Source organism: Nansenia antarctica, assembly GCF_963989245.1.
Source record: "Nansenia antarctica genome assembly, chromosome: 16".
Lineage (NCBI taxonomy): Eukaryota > Metazoa > Chordata > Actinopteri > Argentiniformes > Microstomatidae > Nansenia > Nansenia antarctica.
The window spans coordinates 10,701,241-10,724,773 of NC_137686.1; the positions used below are offsets into that span (position 1 = coordinate 10,701,241).

The following is a 23,533-nucleotide window of genomic DNA, read 5'->3' on the forward strand; positions in this document are numbered from 1 at the left end:
AAATCTCTCTCTTCTCTCAAATTATTGGGGAGGCCAGGCCTCCTCCACCTCTATGGAGGAGCCTCCACTGCCTAATATAGCCTAAGCACTTTGAGCTGCAACGTTTGCAGGAAAAGTGCTATACAAATAAACTTTATTATTATTAATATGGGTTTGCTGACCTCTATACAACATGGACCCTGGCTATGGTCTGTGATGTAACAATGACCAAAATTCTTCTAAAACATTCCCCACATCACATCCAGTCATTAAGGATGTCACCATGTGATGACATAACAATGTAGAACATGCAGCTGGGGTTCTAGAATCCAGCTGCAGTACACATGCCGTTGATTTACCTGCCATTCCTCTGTGAAGAGCTAGATAGATAGATTAGTTATTCGTTCTTCTCACAGTTTTTCTCCAACTCTTGCTATCCGAAAGTCACCAGACAATGAATCCTAGTGCGCCTATTCAACCGACGGCCTCCTTGTATGTAGGAGATCTCCACATGGACACCACTGAAGGAATGCTATTTGAGAAATTCAGCCCTTCTGGACCGATCACCTCTATAAGAGTGTGCAGGGACATGAGGACACGCCGGTCTCTCGGGTACGCTTTCGTCAACTTCCAACAGCGAGCTGACGCCGAGCGCGCCTTGGACACCATGAACTTCGACGACGTCAACGGGAGACCCATGCGCATCATGTGGTGTCAGCGTGACCCCTCTAGAAGGAACAGTGGAGTCGGCAACATCTTCATCAAGAATTTAGCGAAGGCTTTCGACAGCAAGGACCTCTACGACACGTTCTCCGAGTTCGGGGACATCCTTTCCTGCAAGGTAGCGTCTGACGAGAACGGCTTCTCTAAACGCTTCGGCTTCGTCCAGTATAACACCCAGGAGGCCGCAGAGAGAGCTATCGAGAGACTCGACGGCACGTTGTTGAACGACCAAAAAGTGTTTGTCGGACACTGGAAGTCTCGCAAAGAGCGAGAGTTCACTAACGTGTACGTCAAGAACTTTGGGGAGGATATGGACGACCGACGCCTGAAGGAGAGGTTTGAGAGATTCGGACCGGCCCTGAGCGTCCGGGTCATGACTGATGGCGCTGGTAGATCCGTGGGTTTTGGATTCGTCAACTTCGAGAGGCACGAGAACGCCAAGAGGGCCGTCGAGGAGATGAACGGCCAGGAGATAAACGGGAGGCGGGTCTACGTGGGCCGGGCCCAGAAGAGAGGAGAGCGCCAGGCTGTCCTGAAGAGCCAGTGTTACGTTCTACATTCGCTAGGGAGAATAAGAAGTAACAAACTACAGGTGTTATGAGTAAAGTAAAGATATTTATTACTCAAGGGTTAATTAAAGTCATTATGGTACAGATAAAAACAGAATTAGAACTAACAAATGCCTCCTACTTAAATAAACAATAAACTCATCCCGTGGATGGTTAAATAAACAATAACAATAAAAAGGTGTCAAACATGGTATCACTTAATTCACTAAACACATATCACAACTAACAAATCAAACCAAAAGGATCGCTACCAAAGTATCACTGAACAAGATCACTAAACACAGAACACAACTAACAAACTACACCACCAGCAAGGCAACACAAAATGGTGGGAACTGTGTGATGGGATCACACAGCTGCTGCTGGTTCTCTCTCAATGTCTTTTGTAGGGTGTGGCATTTGATGATTGGTTGGTGTGATTATTGGCTGGTGTTGATTGGCTGGAGTTGATTGGTCACTGCCGGAGTTTGATTGGTAATGATCACGGGGGGGGGGGGGGGGGGGGGTGGATCCCCTGGACTGGACTTATGGCTGTTAAAAAGACATACACACAAATACACAGACACAAACAACCAGGCTACTCATATCCGTCACACTCCCCCCCTTAAGACACAAACCCAAGGATTCGGACATGTAGCAAATGTTATTACCACTACAAACCAACCTGTCCGCCTATTTTTATGCTTTATCTCTAATCTGTAATTTTGCACTATTAACCCATCTCATCAAACGTTGATTGTGATTACACATGCGAGATAGGAAAACAATGGGATTATTATCCGTGAACACCACCACCGGCAACAACTGGACCCTACATACACCTCTAACTTAACTGGTCTACCAAGATCAGGAGCCGTGAGTACAGGAGCATGACTTAGTAGCTTGACTCGGCATATCACCAGATATACACAGAAAACGCTCGATCAACTTCATCACCTCAACTTGCTGTTCATCTGACAAATTAGTTAACTGAGTGGGCAACACTTTCAACATTTTCGAGTGGCCCATTCGAGTATTCTGATTAGAGGAATGACGTGTCCTCAACTCCTCATCTGTTACGCACAGCGTCTCTGTCACAATGAATGCACCGCGGCCAGTGACTACCGGCTTAGGGACAGTTTTACAAGTCTCCTGACTAATTTTAGATTCCTCACTGGAGCAATAGCGTTTTAACATGTTCACATGACACACTCTAGTACTTCTCCGTCTCTCGGGAGTATTGATCACATAATCAGTGTCACTAAGACACTCACGAATATCATACGGACCACAGAATTTCGCCGACCGCGCAGCGCCTGAAATAGGCAATAGAGCTAAAACTTTATCACTTACATGAAACTTTCTAAAAACAGCAGTGCGATCATAATGACGCTTCATCACTGTTTGCGAACTAACAAGAGACTCTTTTGCAATGGTATTAGCCTGATGCAAACGCTCACGAAAATGACTAATGTAATCTAACACATTCCGCTCCGGACTACTCTTCCCACTCTCTAGACAGTATTTACGAAGCATCGCCTTTAACGTCTGATGCCATCGTTCTAATGCACCCTGACTCTCAGGATGATAGGCACTGGAAACAACATGTCGTACCCCTAACGTTCTTAGGGCTTGTTTGAAACGCTTAGACTGAAAGTTAGTGCCCTGGTCAGATTGTATAACAAGAGGAAGACCGAATGTGGAAAAGAACTTTGTTAAAGCTTCCACCACTGAGCTGGCTGATATGTTACGCAACGGCACAGCTTCGGTAAAACGAGTAGCAGCGCACATAATAGTGAGCAAATACTGACTTCCACTTTTAGTCCTAGGCAAAGGTCCAACACAATCAATTATTACACGTTCAAATGGCTCCCCTATTTCAGATTTTTCACTTGCTGCATTTACAAAACCTTTGTTTAATGACTGATCATCTACCTGAGCGACACGCAATCTCTCGCCGGTTACAGGGAGAGATAGGCTGTCAGCGGATCATATGGTAGGACTCGGGGAGGATGGTAACTCTACCACTTTCTCCCTGGGAGAAACTAAAACAATCGGGTTTTCATTCCTTTCAGACAAGGCTTGCATAATCCCACTATCGCAGAGAGAAACATCGCTATCCTCCTCTCTGCCTCGACTCGATTGTGCACGAGTTACGGCGCACACCGGAAACAAATCAACATTTGTTGAATCTTTTGTCTCAGATTCCCTGCATTGAGGCGAATCCAGTACTTCCAACGTAGGAGTCACCTTACCCCCAGCAATATCATTGCCCAACAACAATGTCACTCCTTTAATGGGTAACGCTGGACAGACAGCAACCGAATAAAAACCAGTAACTAACTCAGATTGTATGTGAATGCGGTGTACAGCCCGCGAGACATAACCCATTTCAATACCACACAACACAGCTTCATTTCCGCACGCAGACTGATCGGAGAATGGCAGGACACTACATAGAATTACAGACTGTGACCCCCCGGTGTCTCGTAAAATACGTACTGGACACTGATATTTTTGTTCGCCCGTCAATGACACTGAGCCAGTAAATATGAATGGATCAAAACATTTATCCCTTTCAGTGCCGGTGGTGGTGGTCATCTCAATGTCAGAACTTGATACCGCCCTAATCAATCCAATACCCTGCACTTGTGGTTCCTTCTTAGACAACTGCTGATCTTTGTTTTTAAGAATTAAACAATCGGCAATGACATGTCCTGGTTTGTGGCAGTAATAACATTCCCTATCTTCCTTCCTCAAGCTCTGCGTCCTAAAGGAAGAAGTGTTCAAGGAATGAAACTGAGTAGCCGGCACATTACGAGGCTTCTCAGCAGGAACAGAAGGGAAATGGGTTTTGTGCAGGAGCATATATTCGTCTGCGCGCACAGCAGCAAGGGAGAGGGACTCTATGTTTCGTTCATTTAAATATACAACAATGCTATCAGGCAAATTTTGCTTAAATTCTTCTAGAAGAATTAACTCTTTCAAGGTTTCGTAATCATTTGCTTTACACGCATTGCTCCATTTATCAAATAAAATTCCCTTCTCCCTAGCGAACTCCGCAAAAGTTTGGGTGGGGGTCTTCTTAAGATTTCTGAACTTTTGTCTATATGCCTCAGGAACCAACTCATAGGCGCGAAAAATGGCGGCCTTAACCTTAGTGTAATCTAAACTATCAGCAACGGGAAGCGCAGTTACTGCCTCCCGAGCTTTTCCCTGCAACTTGCAGTTTAGCAGTAATACCCAAACATTGTCGGGCCAGTGTAAGGCGGTGCGTTCAAACGCAATAAAATAGGAATCCACCTCAGTCTCTTTAAAAGGAGGCACCAAAGAAATATGCTTACTGACATCAAAAGGTTTTGGGGTGGTACTGGGAGATGGGGCTTGATTGAGAGCTTGACTCTCAAGCTCTAGCTGACGTAACTTGATCACTTTAGCAGACTCGATCTCACACATCCTCAGCTCATGCTGTCGGGCCTCAGCCTGAGCTTCTCGGGCCTCAGCCTGAGCTTCTCGGGCCTCAGTCCTCTCCTGAGCCTCAGCCTCTCGGGCCTCAGTCCTCTCCTGAGCCTTCTCTTCTCTGATGGCTGCCCTTTCCTGGGCCTCCATTTGGAGACAGGCTAACTGAAACTGCTGTTTCGCCTCCTCTCCAAGAGCCCCAGTACTGGCACTACCAATAGGAGATGGGTCAAACTGCTCCAAAGTGATATCCACTGTTTTCAGTGGTGTCTTAAAGGATGGGACGGGCGTCTGAAGAAGCTCCTCTCCCTCTGAAGGTAGAGAGCCCCCAGACTCCTCCTCCCCATAATTTTCATCTTTAGCCTCTTCAATCACACCCTTCTCAACCAGTTCCCCCACCAGAAGAAGTTTCAGCTCCTTCTTTGTTATCCTTTTCTCATATGTAAGACCAACGTGAGTAGCTATTTCTATCAACTCTGCCTTTTTGCATTCCTCCAGTTGTTCTATAGAGGGCTGGGTCATAAATTGTTCCAATTCAAACTTTCTTGTTGCCATGATGGTTATTAACTATTAATTACCCCAGCCAAATACCTTTTTTAGATCCGGACCCTTTAACGGCGTTAGATCCCGGACGAGCCCCCACTTCTTACGTTCTACATTCGCTAGGGAGAATAAGAAGTAACAAACTACAGGTGTTATGAGTAAAGTAAAGATATTTATTACTCAAGGGTTAATTAAAGTAATTATGGTACAGATAAAAACAGAATTAGAACTAACAAATGCCTCCTACTTAAATAAACAATAAACTCATCCCGTGGATGGTTAAATAAACAATAACAATAAAAAGGTGTCAAACATGGTATCACTTAATTCACTAAACACATATCACAACTAACAAATCAAACCAAAAGGATCGCTACCAAAGTATCACTGAACAAGATCACTAAACACAGAACACAACTAACAAACTACACCACCAGCAAGGCAACACAAAATGGTGGGAACTGTGTGATGGGATCACACAGCTGCTGCTGGTTCTCTCTCAATGTCTTTTGTAGGGTGTGGCATTTGATGATTGGTTGGTGTGATTATTGGCTGGTGTTGATTGGCTGGAGTTGATTGGTCACTGCCGGAGTTTGATTGGTAATGATCACGGGGGGGGGGGGGGGGGGGGGTGGATCCCCTGGACTGGACTTATGGCTGTTAAAAAGACATACACACAAATACACAGACACAAACAACCAGGCTACTCATATCCGTCACAGCCAGTTTGAGCAACTGAACCAGGGCCACAGGACCACATACCAGGTGTGTGTTTATGAAGGAAAAAATGGGACAGCTGCTGGTGAAAAGTAGTCAAAGCAACCTGTAGGCAAAGTCATTTTTCAGTTTTTTTTTTACATGTGCTTAAACTACAGATTGTACGCTTTCGAATGATGTGTCATACAATCACAATCCAGAGAAAAAGCTGTTTAAAGAGTTGGTTGTTTTTCACACCTTCACACAGCCAGCTAATGGGCGGTAACACAACCACTCCCCCTCTAGATTGACAGCTGTCAATATCTGTCAATGTTAGTCACTGGGTGAGATAGCTACAGCTAACATTATTATGTGTATAAGAAAAAGAAGCTGATAGTCTCGGTAAACATTCTTGATGTATTTGAGGTATAAAAACATCTCACTAAACATGCTCTCTCTCTACCAGCAGGGTGTCAACCTGTACGTGAAGAACTTGCACGACCGCTTGGACGACGACCAACTGCACAAAGAGTTCTCCCACTTCGGAACCATCACCAGCGCGAAGGTGATGATGACGGAGGAAGGACGCAGCAAGGGATTCGGCTTTGTGTGCTTCTCCTCCCCCGAGGCGGCCACCAAGGCCGTGACCGAGATGAACGGCCGCATCGTGGCCACCAAGCCCCTGTACGTGGCCCTGGCCCAGCGCAAGGAGGAGCGCCAGGCTCTCAGAACCAACCGGAACATGCCACAGAGGATGGCCAGCGTCGGCGCCGTTCCCGACCCAGACTTCCTACCTAACTTACCCTACCAGGTTGCTCCCCCACCTGGACTCTTCATGGCTTCTCACATTCCACAGACCCAGGACTGTGGAACCGCCCAATACTCCTCAGCTAAGCTGAGACCCACTCATCACCTGGCTACCCTCGAACCTGAGGCGAAACCTCAGCACTTCCAGAACACGCCCGACGACACCACCACGTCTCCATGGGCTACCGGGCCTCAGACCTTCGATGCTATGACCCCCGCCACACCTTCCCAGGTGCCCCGTAGGATGACGTCTCAGCACATAGGTCAGTTTATTTAGTGAAGCATCCCTGCGCATAGCAAGGTTCCCATGGGTCCTTGAAACCCTTGAAAGTTTGTGAGTTTGACAAAAATAAATCAAGGTCTTAAAAGTTTTTTGAAAATAGACATGGGCCATTGAAAGTGCTTGAATTCCCCTCTCTCTCTCGCTAAAAAATAAATAATATATATTCAAAAATGTTTTACTCAGCTCGTCAACTAGCTCCGTCTCAAACTATGCCGTGTTGGGTCCTTGAATTTGAGGGAATCGAGTCTTGAAAGTCCTTGAAAGGTGCTTGAATGGGATGTTTCAGAAGGTGTGGGGACCTGTGACATAGAGACAAGAGCACTATCCAAACATTTGCCATAAATATCCCTTTGGTTATGCTTATCTTCCCCTCTCAGCTACCCAGGCCTTGAGAAAGCACCCTGCCGTTGCAGATGGTGATCCAGCTATGGCACGGCTGCACGCTGTGCCCCAGAACAAGTCCACAGCTGGTGGACACGACCGCCAGCAGCACACGGCTCCCCAGCTACAAGTCCCCGTGCAGCAGCCTGCTGTCCATGTCCAGGACCAGGACCAGGAGACACTGACTGCCTCCATACTGGCTACAGTTCCCCATGAGGACCAGAAGCAGATGATAGGTGAGTCTATTTGTTTGTTTCTATGGATACCCATTAGCTGTTACAGTTACTGTAGAATTTCTACCTCCTGAAATGATGGCTAGGACTGGTGTTATCAAGTGAAAGGTTCTTTATATACAAATCTGCTGACATGCACTTGTGATCACTTTCAATTCAATAAAACAAGCTGTTAGATATTCACTTTCATATTCTGGACGGTACAATTCGCATTTCTCAAAAACAACAAACTGTCAACTTCTGTGAGACGTCTTGCTGCAAGGCATTCTGGAACCTGCAGTTCTGAAACCCATTCTTTAACTAATACAACAGAAATGTACTTCTTTTTTTTTAACTACCTTAACGATAAATAATAACTCTTTTAACTGTCAATCAATCATGTAACATATTAATCAATCTCTTTTAACTGTCAATCGATCAGGTAACCTATAACGTTACAACAGTTACTGTTACTGATATTTACTCCCTCCTCCCTCCAGGTGAGCGTCTCTTCCCATCCATCCTCAGCATGCACCCCAGCATCGCCCCCAAGGTCACGGGCATGCTGCTGGAGATGGACAACCGTGATCTGCTGCGCCTGCTGGCGTCTCCTGAGGCGCTGCGCTACCAGGTGGATGAAGCGGTCGCTGCGCTGGAGGCCCACTGGGCTGAGGAGGCTGTACCGAAAATTGGCCACTTCCCAGAGTTCCAAGCGGCTAACGCATAAAAAAGGAGACCCGGACTATGAAACAATACCGATTCACCGATGAAATAAAATGTTAGCATTGAAAAAAACCGATTACGAAATGAATTAATTATTTCATTAGGAAATTAAATTGATGGACTCGGCTGTGTCTAGAAAAGGGTAAACTGGACCTTGACGATAAAAGTAAAAACCCTGGTTGGACTAGATAGACCAACAACAAGGCCTCCTAAGTGGTAACTGGACTGCACTTATACAGCGCCTTTATCCAAAGTGCTTTACAACGGCCTCTCATTCACCCATTCACACACACATTCACACACCAACGGCGGCAAGCTACCATGCAAGGTCGCCGGCCCGCTCACTCACTGGGAGCAATTTGGGGTTCAGTGTCTTGCCCAAGGACGCTTCGACATGTGCCCAGCCGGGGACTCGAACCGCCGATCTGCCAACCTTGCGATCATTAGACGGCGGCTCTACCTCCTGACTCCTGGTGAATAAACTACTAAACCCCTCAAAAAAAGTTTGGAAACGTTATTTCAGTCGATTCTTGCTCCCCTTTAATAATACCAATTGGTATTGTATTTTATATCGTTGGAAAGCCTGATTAGTCACCTTTACACCGAGGTACAACTTGTAAGGATCATGCATTCGTGGAATGAGTTACACAGCTAAAGGTGTGGGTAGCGGCCCAAAATGTTTTGCCAAAAACGACTAGATCATTAGACAGCTGTACTTTTATGGCCCGGCGATCAGCTATGCACCGCCAGGGAGTCTGTGAAGTGTGCGCTCCCACAGGCACCTGGAGACATTCAGTTTGAGCAACTGAACCAGGGCCACAGGACCACATACCAGGTGTGTGTTTATGAAGGAAAAAATGGGACAGCTGCTGGTGAAAAGTAGTCAAAGCAACCTGTAGGCAAAGTCATTTTTCAGTTTTTTTTTTACATGTGCTTAAACTACAGATTGTACGCTTTCGAATGATGTGTCATACAATCACAATCCAGAGAAAAAGCTGTTTAAAGAGTTGGTTGTTTTTCACACCTTCACACAGCCAGCTAATGGGCGGTAACACAACCACTCCCCCTCTAGATTGACAGCTGTCAATATCTGTCAATGTTAGTCACTGGGTGAGATAGCTACAGCTAACATTATTATGTGTATAAGAAAAAGAAGCTGATAGTCTCGGTAAACATTCTTGATGTATTTGAGGTATAAAAACATCTCACTAAACATGCTCTCTCTCTACCAGCAGGGTGTCAACCTGTACGTGAAGAACTTGCACGACCGCTTGGACGACGACCAACTGCACAAAGAGTTCTCCCACTTCGGAACCATCACCAGCGCGAAGGTGATGATGACGGAGGAAGGACGCAGCAAGGGATTCGGCTTTGTGTGCTTCTCCTCCCCCGAGGCGGCCACCAAGGCCGTGACCGAGATGAACGGCCGCATCGTGGCCACCAAGCCCCTGTACGTGGCCCTGGCCCAGCGCAAGGAGGAGCGCCAGGCTCTCAGAACCAACCGGAACATGCCACAGAGGATGGCCAGCGTCGGCGCCGTTCCCGACCCAGACTTCCTACCTAACTTACCCTACCAGGTTGCTCCCCCACCTGGACTCTTCATGGCTTCTCACATTCCACAGACCCAGGACTGTGGAACCGCCCAATACTCCTCAGCTAAGCTGAGACCCACTCATCACCTGGCTACCCTCGAACCTGAGGCGAAACCTCAGCACTTCCAGAACACGCCCGACGACACCACCACGTCTCCATGGGCTACCGGGCCTCAGACCTTCGATGCTATGACCCCCGCCACACCTTCCCAGGTGCCCCGTAGGATGACGTCTCAGCACATAGGTCAGTTTATTTAGTGAAGCATCCCTGCGCATAGCAAGGTTCCCATGGGTCCTTGAAACCCTTGAAAGTTTGTGAGTTTGACAAAAATAAATCAAGGTCTTAAAAGTTTTTTGAAAATAGACATGGGCCATTGAAAGTGCTTGAATTCCCCTCTCTCTCTCGCTAAAAAATAAATAATATATATTCAAAAATGTTTTACTCAGCTCGTCAACTAGCTCCGTCTCAAACTATGCCGTGTTGGGTCCTTGAATTTGAGGGAATCGAGTCTTGAAAGTCCTTGAAAGGTGCTTGAATGGGATGTTTCAGAAGGTGTGGGGACCCCTGACATAGAGACAAGAGCACTATCCAAACATTTGCCATAAATATCCCTTTGGTTATGCTTATCTTCCCCTCTCAGCTACCCAGGCCTTGAGAAAGCACCCTGCCGTTGCAGATGGTGATCCAGCTATGGCACGGCTGCACGCTGTGCCCCAGAACAAGTCCACAGCTGGTGTACACGACCGCCAGCAGCACACAGCTCCCCAGCTACAAGTCCCCGTGCAGCAGCCTGCTGTCCATGTCCAGGACCAGGACCAGGAGACACTGACTGCCTCCATACTGGCTACAGTTCCCCATGAGGACCAGAAGCAGATGATAGGTGAGTATATTTGTTTGTTTCTATGGATACCCATTAGCTGTTACAGTTACTGTAGAATTTCTACCTGCTGAAATGATGGCTAGGACTGGTGTTATCAAGCGAAAGGTTCTTTATATACAAATCTGCTGACATGCACTTGTGATCACTTTCAATTCAATAAAACAAGCTGTTAGATATTCACTTTCATATTCTGGACGGTACAATTCGCATTTCTCAAAAACAACAAACTGTCAACTTCTGTGAGACGTCTTGCTGCAAGGCATTCTGGAAACTGCAGTTCTGAAACCCATTCTTTAACTAATACAACAGAAATGTACTTCTTTTTTTGTAACTACCTTAACGATAAATAATAACTCTTTTAACTGTCAATCAATCATGTAACATATTAATCAATCTCTTTTAACTGTCAATCGATCAGGTAACCTATAACGTTACAACAGTTACTGTTACTGATATTTACTCCCCCCTCCCTCCAGGTGAGCGTCTCTTCCCATCCATCCTCAGCATGCACCCCAGCATCGCCCCCAAGGTCACGGGCATGCTGCTGGAGATGGACAACCGTGATCTGCTGCGCCTGCTGGCGTCTCCTGAGGCGCTGCGCTACCAGGTGGATGAAGCGGTCGCTGCGCTGGAGGCCCACTGGGCTGAGGAGGCTGTACAGAAAATTGGCCACTTCCCAGAGTTCCAAGCGGCTAACGCATAAAAAAGGAGACCCGGACTATGAAACAATACCGATTCACCGATGAAATAAAATGTTAGCATTGAAAAAAACCGATTACGAAATGAATAAATTATTTCATTAGGAAATTAAATTGATGGACTCGGCTGTGTCTAGAAAAGGGTAAACTGGACCTTGACGATAAAAGTAAAAACCCTGGTTGGACTAGATCAGTGGTTCTCAACCTTTTTTGGGCCAGCGCCCCCCTGTCCATTATCCAGGCCTCTTACCGACCCCCCATCAAAAAAAGTAGGCTTATTTTCTTCCCTAAATATTAATGTTGACTAATATTCTGTGTTATATAATTTAAAAAGCATGTCACTGAATGCCAAATAATAGATTGGATTGGGCAGTTGGAATATCATTATCATTAGTTTACCAGAGAGCAGAAAAGCCATGTGAATGTGAATAAAAATGCTGTTTCTGAGTGTTAAACAAACTCAGACAACATCAGAGAATACAAACAGACTGCTACGGAACAGCAGCAATTTCACACATGTCCGATGCAGAACAAACAGTAGGCTGCAGAACTGTACATTACAACTAACATTGTTAGTTTTTTTTTAAGTGTGCTGGTGTTGCATTTCTCCAAATTGCTGTTTTATGATGCTAATATTTATTCTCCAATTTTTATTGGACTTTGGGGGGGGGGGGGGGTGTCACAATATGGCGGCAAACGCTAGGGGGCTATTATTTTAATATTTTATTTAGTATTCTATGGTATTATTATTTTCATAAACTGACCACTTCGAATTTCTCATATCAAAACAGAGCTCTGCGCTCTGGGAGCGCTTCAGAGATGGGCGCTCTGACTGAAAACACGGTTTTGTCCGAGCGAACTGACCGTTCGTGCATTTACGAACGTACCCGTAATAACACTGCTGACAGCTGATCAATACAAAAGACGCTGCAGCTGATGCGTTCGTTTCCAGGACATCACAAGAGGAGCAACATATCACAAAAAAGCGATCGTATTTTAGTTTGCAAACACATCGCAATGCTAACCTCAGAATGGCACTAGGGATAACATCCACAACAACACTTAACAGTAATACATTTATGTAATATACTGTAATGAACCTGCGAGGGGAGGGGACATTCGTAGCTGATTTCTCTAGGTTCGATTATTGGTAAGCGACAGAGAACTTTCAGGACTGGTTTATTACGATCGCTTTTTTGAGATAGGTTGTTCCTGCTGTGATGTTCTGGTATGGTGGTATGGTATTAGCGGTATGGTGGTATGGTATCAGCACTCATTTTAACTAAATTAAATAAGCTGTATTGAAAGGAAGCGAACGAAGCGAACGCAACAATTACAATGAGCCCACAAACTGAAACATATGTCACTCAAGCATAGCCTACAAGGAAAACACTCATAGAAGTTGGGCATTGGTCAACATGATGTTACAGATGGGATGAACCGGGGTTCTTTCTATCGTAGCATAGTATTGCAATTTCTGCACTGTACATGAACTGTCAAGGTTCTTCTACAATGCAGCTTACCCAGACACATTGGAAACTATCAAAAGCTCTGCCTTTGCTAGCTGAGTTTTTAGCTTCATCTTCTTGATGACACTCTCACTTTTATTTTTTTGGGCGCTGAGCTACGTGTGTCTGCATCACAGAGCCCGGCCAAGTTCAGAGCGCTCAGAGATGGGCACGTGTAGGGCTCTATGGCGCACTGCAACCAAACTAGCAGCTTTTTAGAAAAGGCTTCCCGCTCAGCCAATCACATTTCTACATGTCGTTCTATCAACCAATAGCAGCGGCCGTGGCTCGCATTAGGGCGGGACAGGCAGCCAGCAGGGTCGAACAGTCGACCGAAACACGGTTTGTCCGAGCGAACTGACCGTTCATCGTGTATCGACATTCAGCTATCGTGCATTTACGAATGTGTCCGTAATAACACAGCTGTTTTTCATGAGAAAAATACTAAATGCGCGAACGCCCCCCCAAGAACACCTCAACGCCCCCCTTTTAAAAATATCTGTTCCAGCGCCCCCCGATGTTGTCTGAACGCCCCCTGGGGGGCGGTACCGCCCCCGTTGAGAAACGATGGACTAGATAGACCAACAACAAGGCCTCCTAAGTGGTAACTGGACTGCACTTATACAGCGCCTTTATCCAAAGTGCTTTACAACGGCCTCTCATTCACCCATTCATCACTACAATGCCTCTCCAATCTAAGTTCCTGTCCGAGCTTGACATGCACACCTACAGGCTTTTGCAACTCTTTAAAAAGAGAGGAGGTGTGATCGGCAAAAAAGTGATGGCAATCCAGGAAGCCATGGACAAAGTATGTACATTTATTCCAGAAAAATATTTGATAGAATAATGTACCCCAATTCTTTGTACTCTAATATGTGTTGCATGATGGTGATTAAAATCAAATGTAATGTGGTATATTGCCTGAAATTATGTACAGTTCTTGTACAACAGTGAGGTGTACAATTATGCAGTAACCACAGGGCACAGAGGACTTTTGTCATACTCTCCACCCCTGCCTCTAGACTAAGCTGACAATCTGCCCTGCCTGGACCCCCCTCTTGACATAATTTCAGTCCTTCTGTTTAGGTGGCCTGGGATGGTGGCTTTCTGAGACCCTTTTTTAGCTGCACTAAAGGGGCACTTCCTCCATTAGCAATCAGCTTTCTGTCCTTCCCTAAGTGTCAGTACATTACAATGAAGGTGGGTTTTCTGCCCTCAATCTTCCCTGGGCTTCCAAAAAAGTTAATTAAAAGTAACATTTAAAATCTGGACAAATGATGTCATATGACGATTTTGACATCTTTATGACATAATTTGTGTAGTTTAAAAAAACAACATTTTTTTTTTTTTTGGAAGCACAGGGAAGATTGAGGTCAGGAAAACCACCTTCATTGTAATGTACTGACACTTATGGAAGAACAGAAAGCTGATTGCTAATGGGGGAAGTGCACCTTTAAAGGAAAAACACCTTTTTCAGTCTAGCCTATTTGCCACCTTCCCCACCTTCCCCATTGTGCGACAAGAACATATACAATTTTCTTCTGTGCATTCTGTATGAACATTTTGGAAATCCAAAGAATTACCCAAGTTTAGCTGTAAGAACTAAATTGAATGGGCTCCACTAGCAATGCTGCAACAATGCTGGCGGGGCCCATTCAGTTTAGTTCTTGCAGCTAAGCTAGGGTAATTCTTTGGATTTCCAAAAGTTCATACAGAATGCACAGAGAAGAAAATGCCACATGTTCTTGTCTCACAATGGGGAAGGTGGTAAATAGGCTAACCTCCCCAAAAGGTGTAATTTTCCTTTGAGCATTGCAGTGATCTAACACCCCTTGTCGGTTGTTATGACAAATGAAATACCGGTAACTCTCTTTCCAGAATGATGACATTGACTTTGGAAGGGAGTCTGGTGAGGGAGTATGATGTAAGTCCAACTAAAGTGTTCAAGTTCATAATTCACTATTTTGAACTAAGTTCAGTCCCAAAAAGTCCCTTTTTATATGTGTACCACAAGCTATTGCTACAGTCTATTATAGAATCATAGACAGTGATTTAAAAAGTTTTGTTTTACCACTAAACCAATGTCAATAATTTCCTTTTATGCATAAGATGCAGTAATGCAGTGTCATTTATAGCAACATAATGGGTAGAGGCTAGTTCCCATCGATGCAGAGCCTGTTAACCCCACATGATTACCAGCCCTAAGCCTAAACCTAATCCAAACATTACTTGACACTTCTCTCACTTGCTCCTGATGCTCGCGCGACAGCCTTAATCGTGTGAAACACTGATAGTAGCCTATAACGAGCCTCAAGGCGAAGAATCTGAATCTAGCATTGTTTTGTAGTCGAGTTAGGCTAGCCTACTTTTAATTCTCATTGATTTATCTTCCTAAATATGAACTACAGGTTCACAGCCCCCCAAAATGAACTAGTCCACGTTCACCAGATTCAAATGGCTGTGTTCAGTTCAACATTCTTGGAAGAAAAAAATCTCTTTTGAACGCATTCATGCACAACAATTTTCCAAACCAACGTTCATATTCCAAGTAATGTAACTTGACAATCTTTTTCTCCAGACTGCAGACGAAGCCACCATCCAGGATGGGATCGAGGCGACCACAGTGGGGATCTTCAATATAAAGAGCGACGACCCAAGTGAAGGGGACATCGGGATCGTCCTCGAAGGGCAGGCTGTACTGCGAGACCTCCCAAGCGTGCCCTTCGCAACAGCCATGCTGTTTGGTCTAATCTATCATTTAAATCTGGGCTACCCTGCAGAACTGAGGTACACTTTTGAAGTTGTACAGAAAATCCTAATGCAGCTGGATGGCAGTACACTGTCAAAGAAGGCACAAGCCTTGAAACTCAAACTTTTTGAGTGAGATGTGAGGTCAGTAACCTCTATACTATTATTTTTTTTTCATTTTTTTTTTCAATGTACTCCTCCCTGAACGTTCAGACACGAAGGTGTCTGCCAGCAGCTCCAACCTAACCAGTTAATTGTCGATCTCATGTAAAGTTTTTAAGCCGTCCCAATGCACAGACAATGTTCATGTCAGTTCTACTGGTGTTACGGGGATCGAGATGTTGTTTATTTAGTGAACCATTCAGTAAACTTAACTGTTTCCAGTGTTAGTTTGTATATTCTTTTGCCACACTGTGCCAGAAGCTCCAACCTAACCAGTTCATTGTTGATTTTTTTGCACAAATAACATTTTTGTAATTGTACTACTGTACTATGTAAAGTTTTAAACCATTCAGTAAACTTAACTGTTTCCAGTTGCCCATTACATGTGTTTGAGTCAAGTGCACTTATGCATGACAAATAAAGATTTTTTCTTAAAAATAAGTGATGTTGTACTGTAATATCAGTTTTAATGTCTCTTTTCCAATTAGAACTAACAGAACAGAACTACCTGTATTGTACTATATTGACCATGTCAAGGCATGTTCGGTTACTAGGCAATACCATGCTGGATCCAGACGAACTTCCTGTTAGCAAACAAAGTACTAACCCAGTATCAGCTGACTCACAGGAAGTTCAGTAGCAGCCAGGTGTTGCCCAGTAACCAAACATTCCTTGAAATGGTCAATTCATTCAGAATTTGGCAAAATGTGAATTTAGTAGTATGGGTACTGTTGTATAATATTGTGCATACTAACTGATCCAATATTGATCAAAGATCAGATCAATATTGGATCAGTTATATGTACAATATTATACCACTGAAAAAGGTGTTGCATCTACCTCAATGAATCATGGACATCGGTTGCATGAAATAAAATCATGTTTTGCTATCATTAATCTTTCATAAGAATATAGTAAGACAATTTTATAATAGACAAACATGATTTTATTAGGCAATTTAATCCCAAAGCTTTCATGTTCATGACACAATAAAAAACATGTTTGTCTAACAATGTGATGACATAACAATGTAGAACATGCAGCTGGGGTTCTAGAATCCAGCTGCAGTACACATGCCGTTGATTTACCTGCCATTCCTCTGTGAAGAGCTAGATAGATAGATTAGTTATTCGTTCTTCTCACAGTTTTTCTCCAACTCTCGCTATCCGAAAGTCACCAGACAATGAATCCTAGTGCGCCTATTCAACCGACGGCCTCCTTGTATGTAGGAGATCTCCACATGGACACCACTGAAGGAATGCTATTTGAGAAATTCAGCCCTTCTGGACCGATCACCTCTATAAGAGTGTGCAGGGACATGAGGACACGCCGGTCTCTCGGGTACGCTTTCGTCAACTTCCAACAGCGAGCTGACGCCGAGCGCGCCTTGGACACCATGAACTTCGACGACGTCAACGGGAGACCCATGCGCATCATGTGGTGTCAGCGTGACCCCTCTAGAAGGAACAGTGGAGTCGGCAACATCTTCATCAAGAATTTAGCGAAGGCTTTCGACAGCAAGGACCTCTACGACACGTTCTCCGAGTTCGGGGACATCCTTTCCTGCAAGGTAGCGTCTGACGAGAACGGCTTCTCTAAACGCTTCGGCTTCGTCCAGTATAACACCCAGGAGGCCGCAGAGAGAGCTATCGAGAGACTCGACGGCACGTTGTTGAACGACCAAAAAGTGTTTGTCGGACACTGGAAGTCTCGCAAAGAGCGAGAGTTCACTAACGTGTACGTCAAGAACTTTGGGGAGGATATGGACGACCGACGCCTGAAGGAGAGGTTTGAGAGATTCGGACCGGCCCTGAGCGTCCGGGTCATGACTGATGGCGCTGGTAGATCCGTGGGTTTTGGATTCGTCAACTTCGAGAGGCACGAGAACGCCAAGAGGGCCGTCGAGGAGATGAACGGCCAGGAGATAAACGGGAGGCGGGTCTACGTGGGCCGGGCCCAGAAGAGAGGAGAGCGCCAGGCTGTCCTGAAGAGCCAGTTTGAGCAACTGAACCAGGGCCACAGGACCACATACCAGGTGTGTGTTTATGAAGGAAAAAATGTGACAGCTGCTGGTGAAAAGTAGTCAAAGCAACCAGTAGGCAAAGTCATTTTTCTGTTTGTTTTTTTACATGTGCTTAAACTACAGATTGTACGCTTTCGAATGATGTGTCATACAATCACAATCCAGAGAAAAAGCTGTTTAAAGAGTTGGTTGTTTTTCACACCTTCACACAGCCAGCTAATGGGCGGTAACACAACCACTCCCCCTCTAGATTGACAGCTGTCAATATCTGTCAGTGTTAGTCACTGGGTGAGATAGCTACAGCTAACATTATTATGTGTATAAGAAAAAGAAGCTGATAGTCTCGGTAAACATTCTTGATGTATTTGAGGTATAAAAACATAAAACATGTTCTCTCTCTACCAGCAGGGTGTCAACCTGTACGTGAAGAACTTGCACGACCGCTTGGACGACGACCAACTGCACAAAGAGTTCTCCCGCTTCGGAACCATCACCAGCGCGAAGGTGATGATGACGGAGGAAGGACGCAGCAAGGGATTCGGCTTCGTGTGCTTCTCCTCCCCCGAGGCGGCCACCAAGGCCGTGACCGAGATGAACGGCCGCATCGTGGCCACCAAGCCCCTGTACGTGGCCCTGGCCCAGCGCAAGGAGGAGCGCCAGGCTCTCAGAACCAACCGGAACATGCCACAGAGGATGGCCAGCGTCTGCGCCGTTCCCGACCCAGACTTCCTACCTAACTTACCCTACCAGGTTGCTCCCCCACCTGGACTCTTCATGGCTTCTCACATTCCACAGACCCAGGACTGTGGAACCGCCCAATACTCCTCAGCTCAGCTGAGACCCACTCATCACCTGGCTACCCTCGAACCTGAGGCGAAACCTCAGCACTTCCAGAACACGCCCGACGACACCACCACGTCTCCATGGGCTACCGGGCCTCAGACCTTCGATGCTATGACCCCCGCCACACCTTCCCAGGTGCCCCGTAGGATGACGTCTCAGCACATAGGTCAGTTTATTTAGTGAAGCATCCCTGCGCATAGCAAGGTTCCCACGGGTCCTTGAAACCCTTGAAAGTTTGTGAGTTTGAGAAAAATAAATCAAGGTCTTAAAAGTTTTTTGAAAATAGACATGGGCCATTGAAAGTGCTTGAATTCCCCTCTCTCTCTCGCTAAAAAATAAATAATATATATTCAAAAATGTTTTACTCAGCTCGTCAACTAGCTCCGTCTCAAACTATGCCGTGTTGGGTCCTTGAATTTGAGGGAATCGAGTCTTGAAAGTCCTTGAAAGGTGCTTGAATGGGATGTTTCAGAAGGTGTGGGGACCCCTGACATAGAGACAAGAGCACTATCCAAACATTTGCCATAAATATCCCTTTGGTTATGCTTATCTTCCCCTCTCAGCTACCCAGGCCTTGAGAAAGCACCCTGCCGTTGCAGATGGTGATCCAGCTATGGCACGGCTGCACGGTGTGCCCCAGAACAAGTCCACAGCTGGTGGACACGACCGCCAGCAGCACACGGCTCCCCAGCTACAAGTCCCCGTGCAGCAGCCTGCTGTCCATGTCCAGGACCAGGACCAGGAGACACTGACTGCCTCCATACTGGCTACAGTTCCCCGTGAGGACCAGAAGCAGATGATAGGTGAGTCTATTTGTTTGTTTCTATGGATACCCATTAGCTGTTACAGTTACTGTAGAATTTCTACCTCCTGAAATGATGGCTAGGACTGGTGTTATCAAGCGAAAGGTTCTTTATATACAAATCTGCTGACATGCACTTGTGATCACTTTCAATTCAATAAAACAAGCTGTTAGATATTCACTTTCATATTCTGGACGGTACAATTCGCATTTCTCAAAAACAACAAACTGTCGACTTCTGTGAGACGTCTTGCTGCAAGGCATTCTGGAACCTGCAGTTCTGAAACCCATTCTTTAACTAATACAACAGAAATGTACTTCTTTTTTTTTAACTACCTTAACGATAAATAATAACTCTTTTAACTGTCAATCAATCATGTAACATATTAATCAATCTCTTTTAACTGTCAATCGATCAGGTAACCTATAACGTTACAACAGTTACTGTTACTGATATTTACTCCCCCCTCCCTCCAGGTGAGTGTCTCTTCCCATCCATCGTCAGCATGCACCCCAGCATCGCCCCCAAGGTCACGGGCATGCTGCTGGAGATGGACAACCGTGATCTGCTGCGCCTGCTGGCGTCTCCTGAGGCGCTGCGCTACCAGGTGGATGAAGCGGTCGCTGCGCTGGAGGCCCACTGGGCTGAGGAGGCTGTACAGAAAATTGGCCACTTCCCAGAGTTCCAAGCGGCTAACGCATAAAAAAGGAGACCCGGACTATGAAACAATACCGATTCACCGATGAAATAAAATGTTAGCATTGAAAAAAAACGATTACGAAATGAATAAATTATTTCATTAGGAAATTAAATTGATGGACTCGGCTGTGTCTAGAAAAGGGTAAACTGGACCTTGACGATAAAAGTAAAAACCCTGGTTGGACTAGATAGACCAACAACAAGGCCTCCTAAGTGGTAACTGGACTGCACTTATACAGCGCCTTTATCCAAAGTGCTTTACAACGGCCTCTCATTCACCCATTCATCACTACAATGCCTCTCCAATCTAAGTTCCTGTCCGAGCTTGACATGCACACCTACAGGCTTTTGCATCGCTTTAAAAAGAGAGGAGGTGTGATCGGCAAAAAAGTGATGGCAATCCAGGAAGCCATGGACAAAGTATGTACATTTATTCCAGAAAAATATTTGATAGAATAATGTACCCCAATTCTTTGTACTCTAATATGTGTTGCATGATGGTGATTAAAATCAAATGTAATGTGGTATATTGCCTGCAAATTATGTACAGTTCTTGTACAACAGTGATGTTGGTGTACAATTATGCAGTAACCACAGGGCACAGAGGACTTTTGTCATACTCTCCATCCCTGCCTCTAGACTAAGCTGACAATCTGCCCTGCCTGGACCCCCCTCTTGACATAATTTCAGTCCTTCTGTTTAGGTGGCCTGGGATGGTGGCTTTCTGAGACCATTTTTTAGCTGCACTAAAGGGGCACTTCCTCCATTAGCAATCAGCTTTCTGTCCTTCCCTAAGTGTCAGTACATTACAATGAAGGTGGGTTTTCTGCCCTCAATCTTCCCTGGGCTTCCAAAAAAGTTAATTAAAAGTAACATTTAAAATCTGGACAAATTATGTCATATGACGATTTTGACATCTTTATGACATAATTTGTGTAGTTTAAAAAAACAACATATACTTTTTTTGGAAGCCCAGGGAAGATTGAGGTCAGGAAAACCACCTTCATTGTAATGTACTGACACTTATGGAAGAACAGAAAGCTGATTGCTAATGGGGGAAGTGCACCTTTAAAGGAAAAACACCTTTTTCAGTCTAGCCTATTTGCCACCTTCCCCACCTTCCCCATTGTGCGACAAGAACATATACAATTTTCTTCTGTGCATTCTGTATGAACATTTTGGAAATCCAAAGAATTACCCAAGTTTAGCTGTAAGAACTAAATTGAATGGGCTCCACTAGCAATGCTGCAACAATGCTAGCGGGGCCCATTCAGTTTAGTTCTTGCAGCTAAGCTAGGGTAGTTCTTTGGATTTCCAAAATGTTCATACAGAATGCACAGAGAAGAAAATGCCACATGTTCTTGTCTCACAATGGGGAAGGTGGTAAATAGGCTAACCTCCCCAAAAGGTGTAATTTTCCTTTGAGCATTGCAGTGATCTAACACCCCTTGTCGGTTGTTATGACAAATGAAATACCGGTAACTCTCTTTCCAGAATGATGACATTGACTTTGGAAGGGAGTCCATCCTCAAGGGTCTCTGTGTGTACCTCAACGAGAAGCCAGATTGTCTGGTGAGGGAGTATGATGTAAGTCCAACTAAAGTGTTCAAGTTCATAATTCACTATTTTGAACTAAGTTCAGTCCCAAAAAGTCCCTTTTTATATGTGTACCACAAGCTATTGCTACAGTCTATTATAGAATCATAGACAGTGATTTAAAAAGTTTTGTTTTACCACTAAACCAATGTCAATAATTTCCTTTTATGCATAAGATGCAGTAATGCAGTGTCATTTATAGCAACATAATGGGTAGAGGCTAGTTCCCATCGATGCAGAGCCTGTTAACCCCACATGATTACCAGCCCTAAGCCTAAACCTAATCCAAACATTACTTGACACTTCTCTCACTTGCTCCTGATGCTCGCGCGACAGCCTTAATCGTGTGAAACACTGATAGTAGCCTATAACGAGCCTCAAGGCGAAGAATCTGAATCTAGCATTGTTTTGTAGTCGAGTTAGGCTAGCCTACTTTTAATTCTCATTGATTTATCTTCCTAAATATGAACTACAGGTTCACAGCCCCCCAAAATGAACTAGTTCACGTTCACCAGATTCAAATGGCTGTGTTCAGTTCAACATTCTTGGAAGAAAAAAAATCTCTTTTGAACGCATTCATGCACAACATTTTTCCAAACCAACGTTCATATTCCAAGTAATGTAACTTGACAATCTTTTTCTCCAGACTGCAGACGAAGCCACCATCCAGGATGGGATCGAGGCGACCACAGTGGGGATCTTCAATATAAAGAGCGACGACCCAAGTGAAGGGGACATCGGGATCGTCCTCGAAGGGCAGGCTGTACTGCGAGACCTCCCAAGCGTGCCCTTCGCAACAGCCATGCTGTTTGGTCTAATCTATAATTTAAATCTGGGCTACCCTGCAGAACTGAGGTACACTTTTGAAGTTGTACAGAAAATCCTAATGCAGCTGGATGGCAGTACACTGTCAAAGAAGGCACAAGCCTTGAAACTCAAACTTTTTGAGTGAGATGTGAGGTCAGTAACCTCTATATTATTATTATTATTATTATTATTTTTCAATGTACTCCTCCCTGAATGTTCAGACACGAAGGTGTCTGCCAGCAGCTCCAACCTAACTAGTTAATTGTCGATCTCATGTAAAGTGTTTAAGCCGTCCCAATGCACAGACAATGTTCATGTCAGTTCTACTGGTGTTACGGGGATCGAGATTTTGTTTATTTAGTGAACCATTCAGTAAACTTAACTGTTTCCAGTGTTAGTGTGTACATTCTTTTGCCACACTGTGCCAGCAGCTCCAACCTAACCAGTTCATTGTTGATTTTTTTGCACAAATAACATTTTTGTAATTGTACTACTGTACTATGTAAAGTTTTAAACCATTCAGTAAACTTAACTGTTTCCAGTTGCCCATTACATGTGTTTGAGTCAAGTGCACTTATGCATGACAAATAAAGATTTTTTTCTTAAAAATAAGTGATGTTGTACTGTAATATCAGTTGTAATGTCTCTTTTCCAATTAGAACTAACAGAACAGAACTACCTGTAATGTACTATATTGACCATGTCAAGGTATGTTCGGTTACTAGGCAATACCATGCTGGATCCAGACGAACTTCCTGTTAGCTAACAAAGTACTAACCCAGTATCAGCTGACTCACAGGAAGTTCAGTAGCAGCCAGG

At 44.8% G+C, this 23,533-nt stretch overlaps 2 protein-coding genes across 2 annotated transcripts; both read left to right on the forward strand.

The window, feature by feature from the left end:
• Window positions 1-433: 433 nt before the first annotated feature.
• Window positions 434-15,917, forward strand: LOC308171938 (polyadenylate-binding protein 4-like; the record flags this gene model as incomplete). The annotated part of the gene is made up of 5 exons (XM_080546851.1): window positions 434-1,245; window positions 6,375-6,759; window positions 6,895-7,018; window positions 10,011-10,190; window positions 15,619-15,917. The coding sequence occupies 5 exons, from the start codon at window positions 434-436 to the stop codon at window positions 15,915-15,917; spliced, it is 1,800 nt and encodes a 599-aa protein (XP_080402977.1).
• Window positions 15,918-17,126: 1,209 nt separating this feature from the next.
• On the forward strand, window positions 17,127-22,859 carry LOC308171939 (polyadenylate-binding protein 4-like; the record flags this gene model as incomplete). The annotated part of the gene is made up of 6 exons (XM_080546852.1): window positions 17,127-17,978; window positions 18,375-18,716; window positions 18,852-18,975; window positions 19,409-19,533; window positions 21,806-21,898; window positions 22,554-22,859. 6 exons carry the CDS (start codon window positions 17,127-17,129, stop codon window positions 22,857-22,859), a joined length of 1,842 nt encoding a protein of 613 aa, XP_080402978.1.
• Window positions 22,860-23,533: the final 674 nt, after the last annotated feature.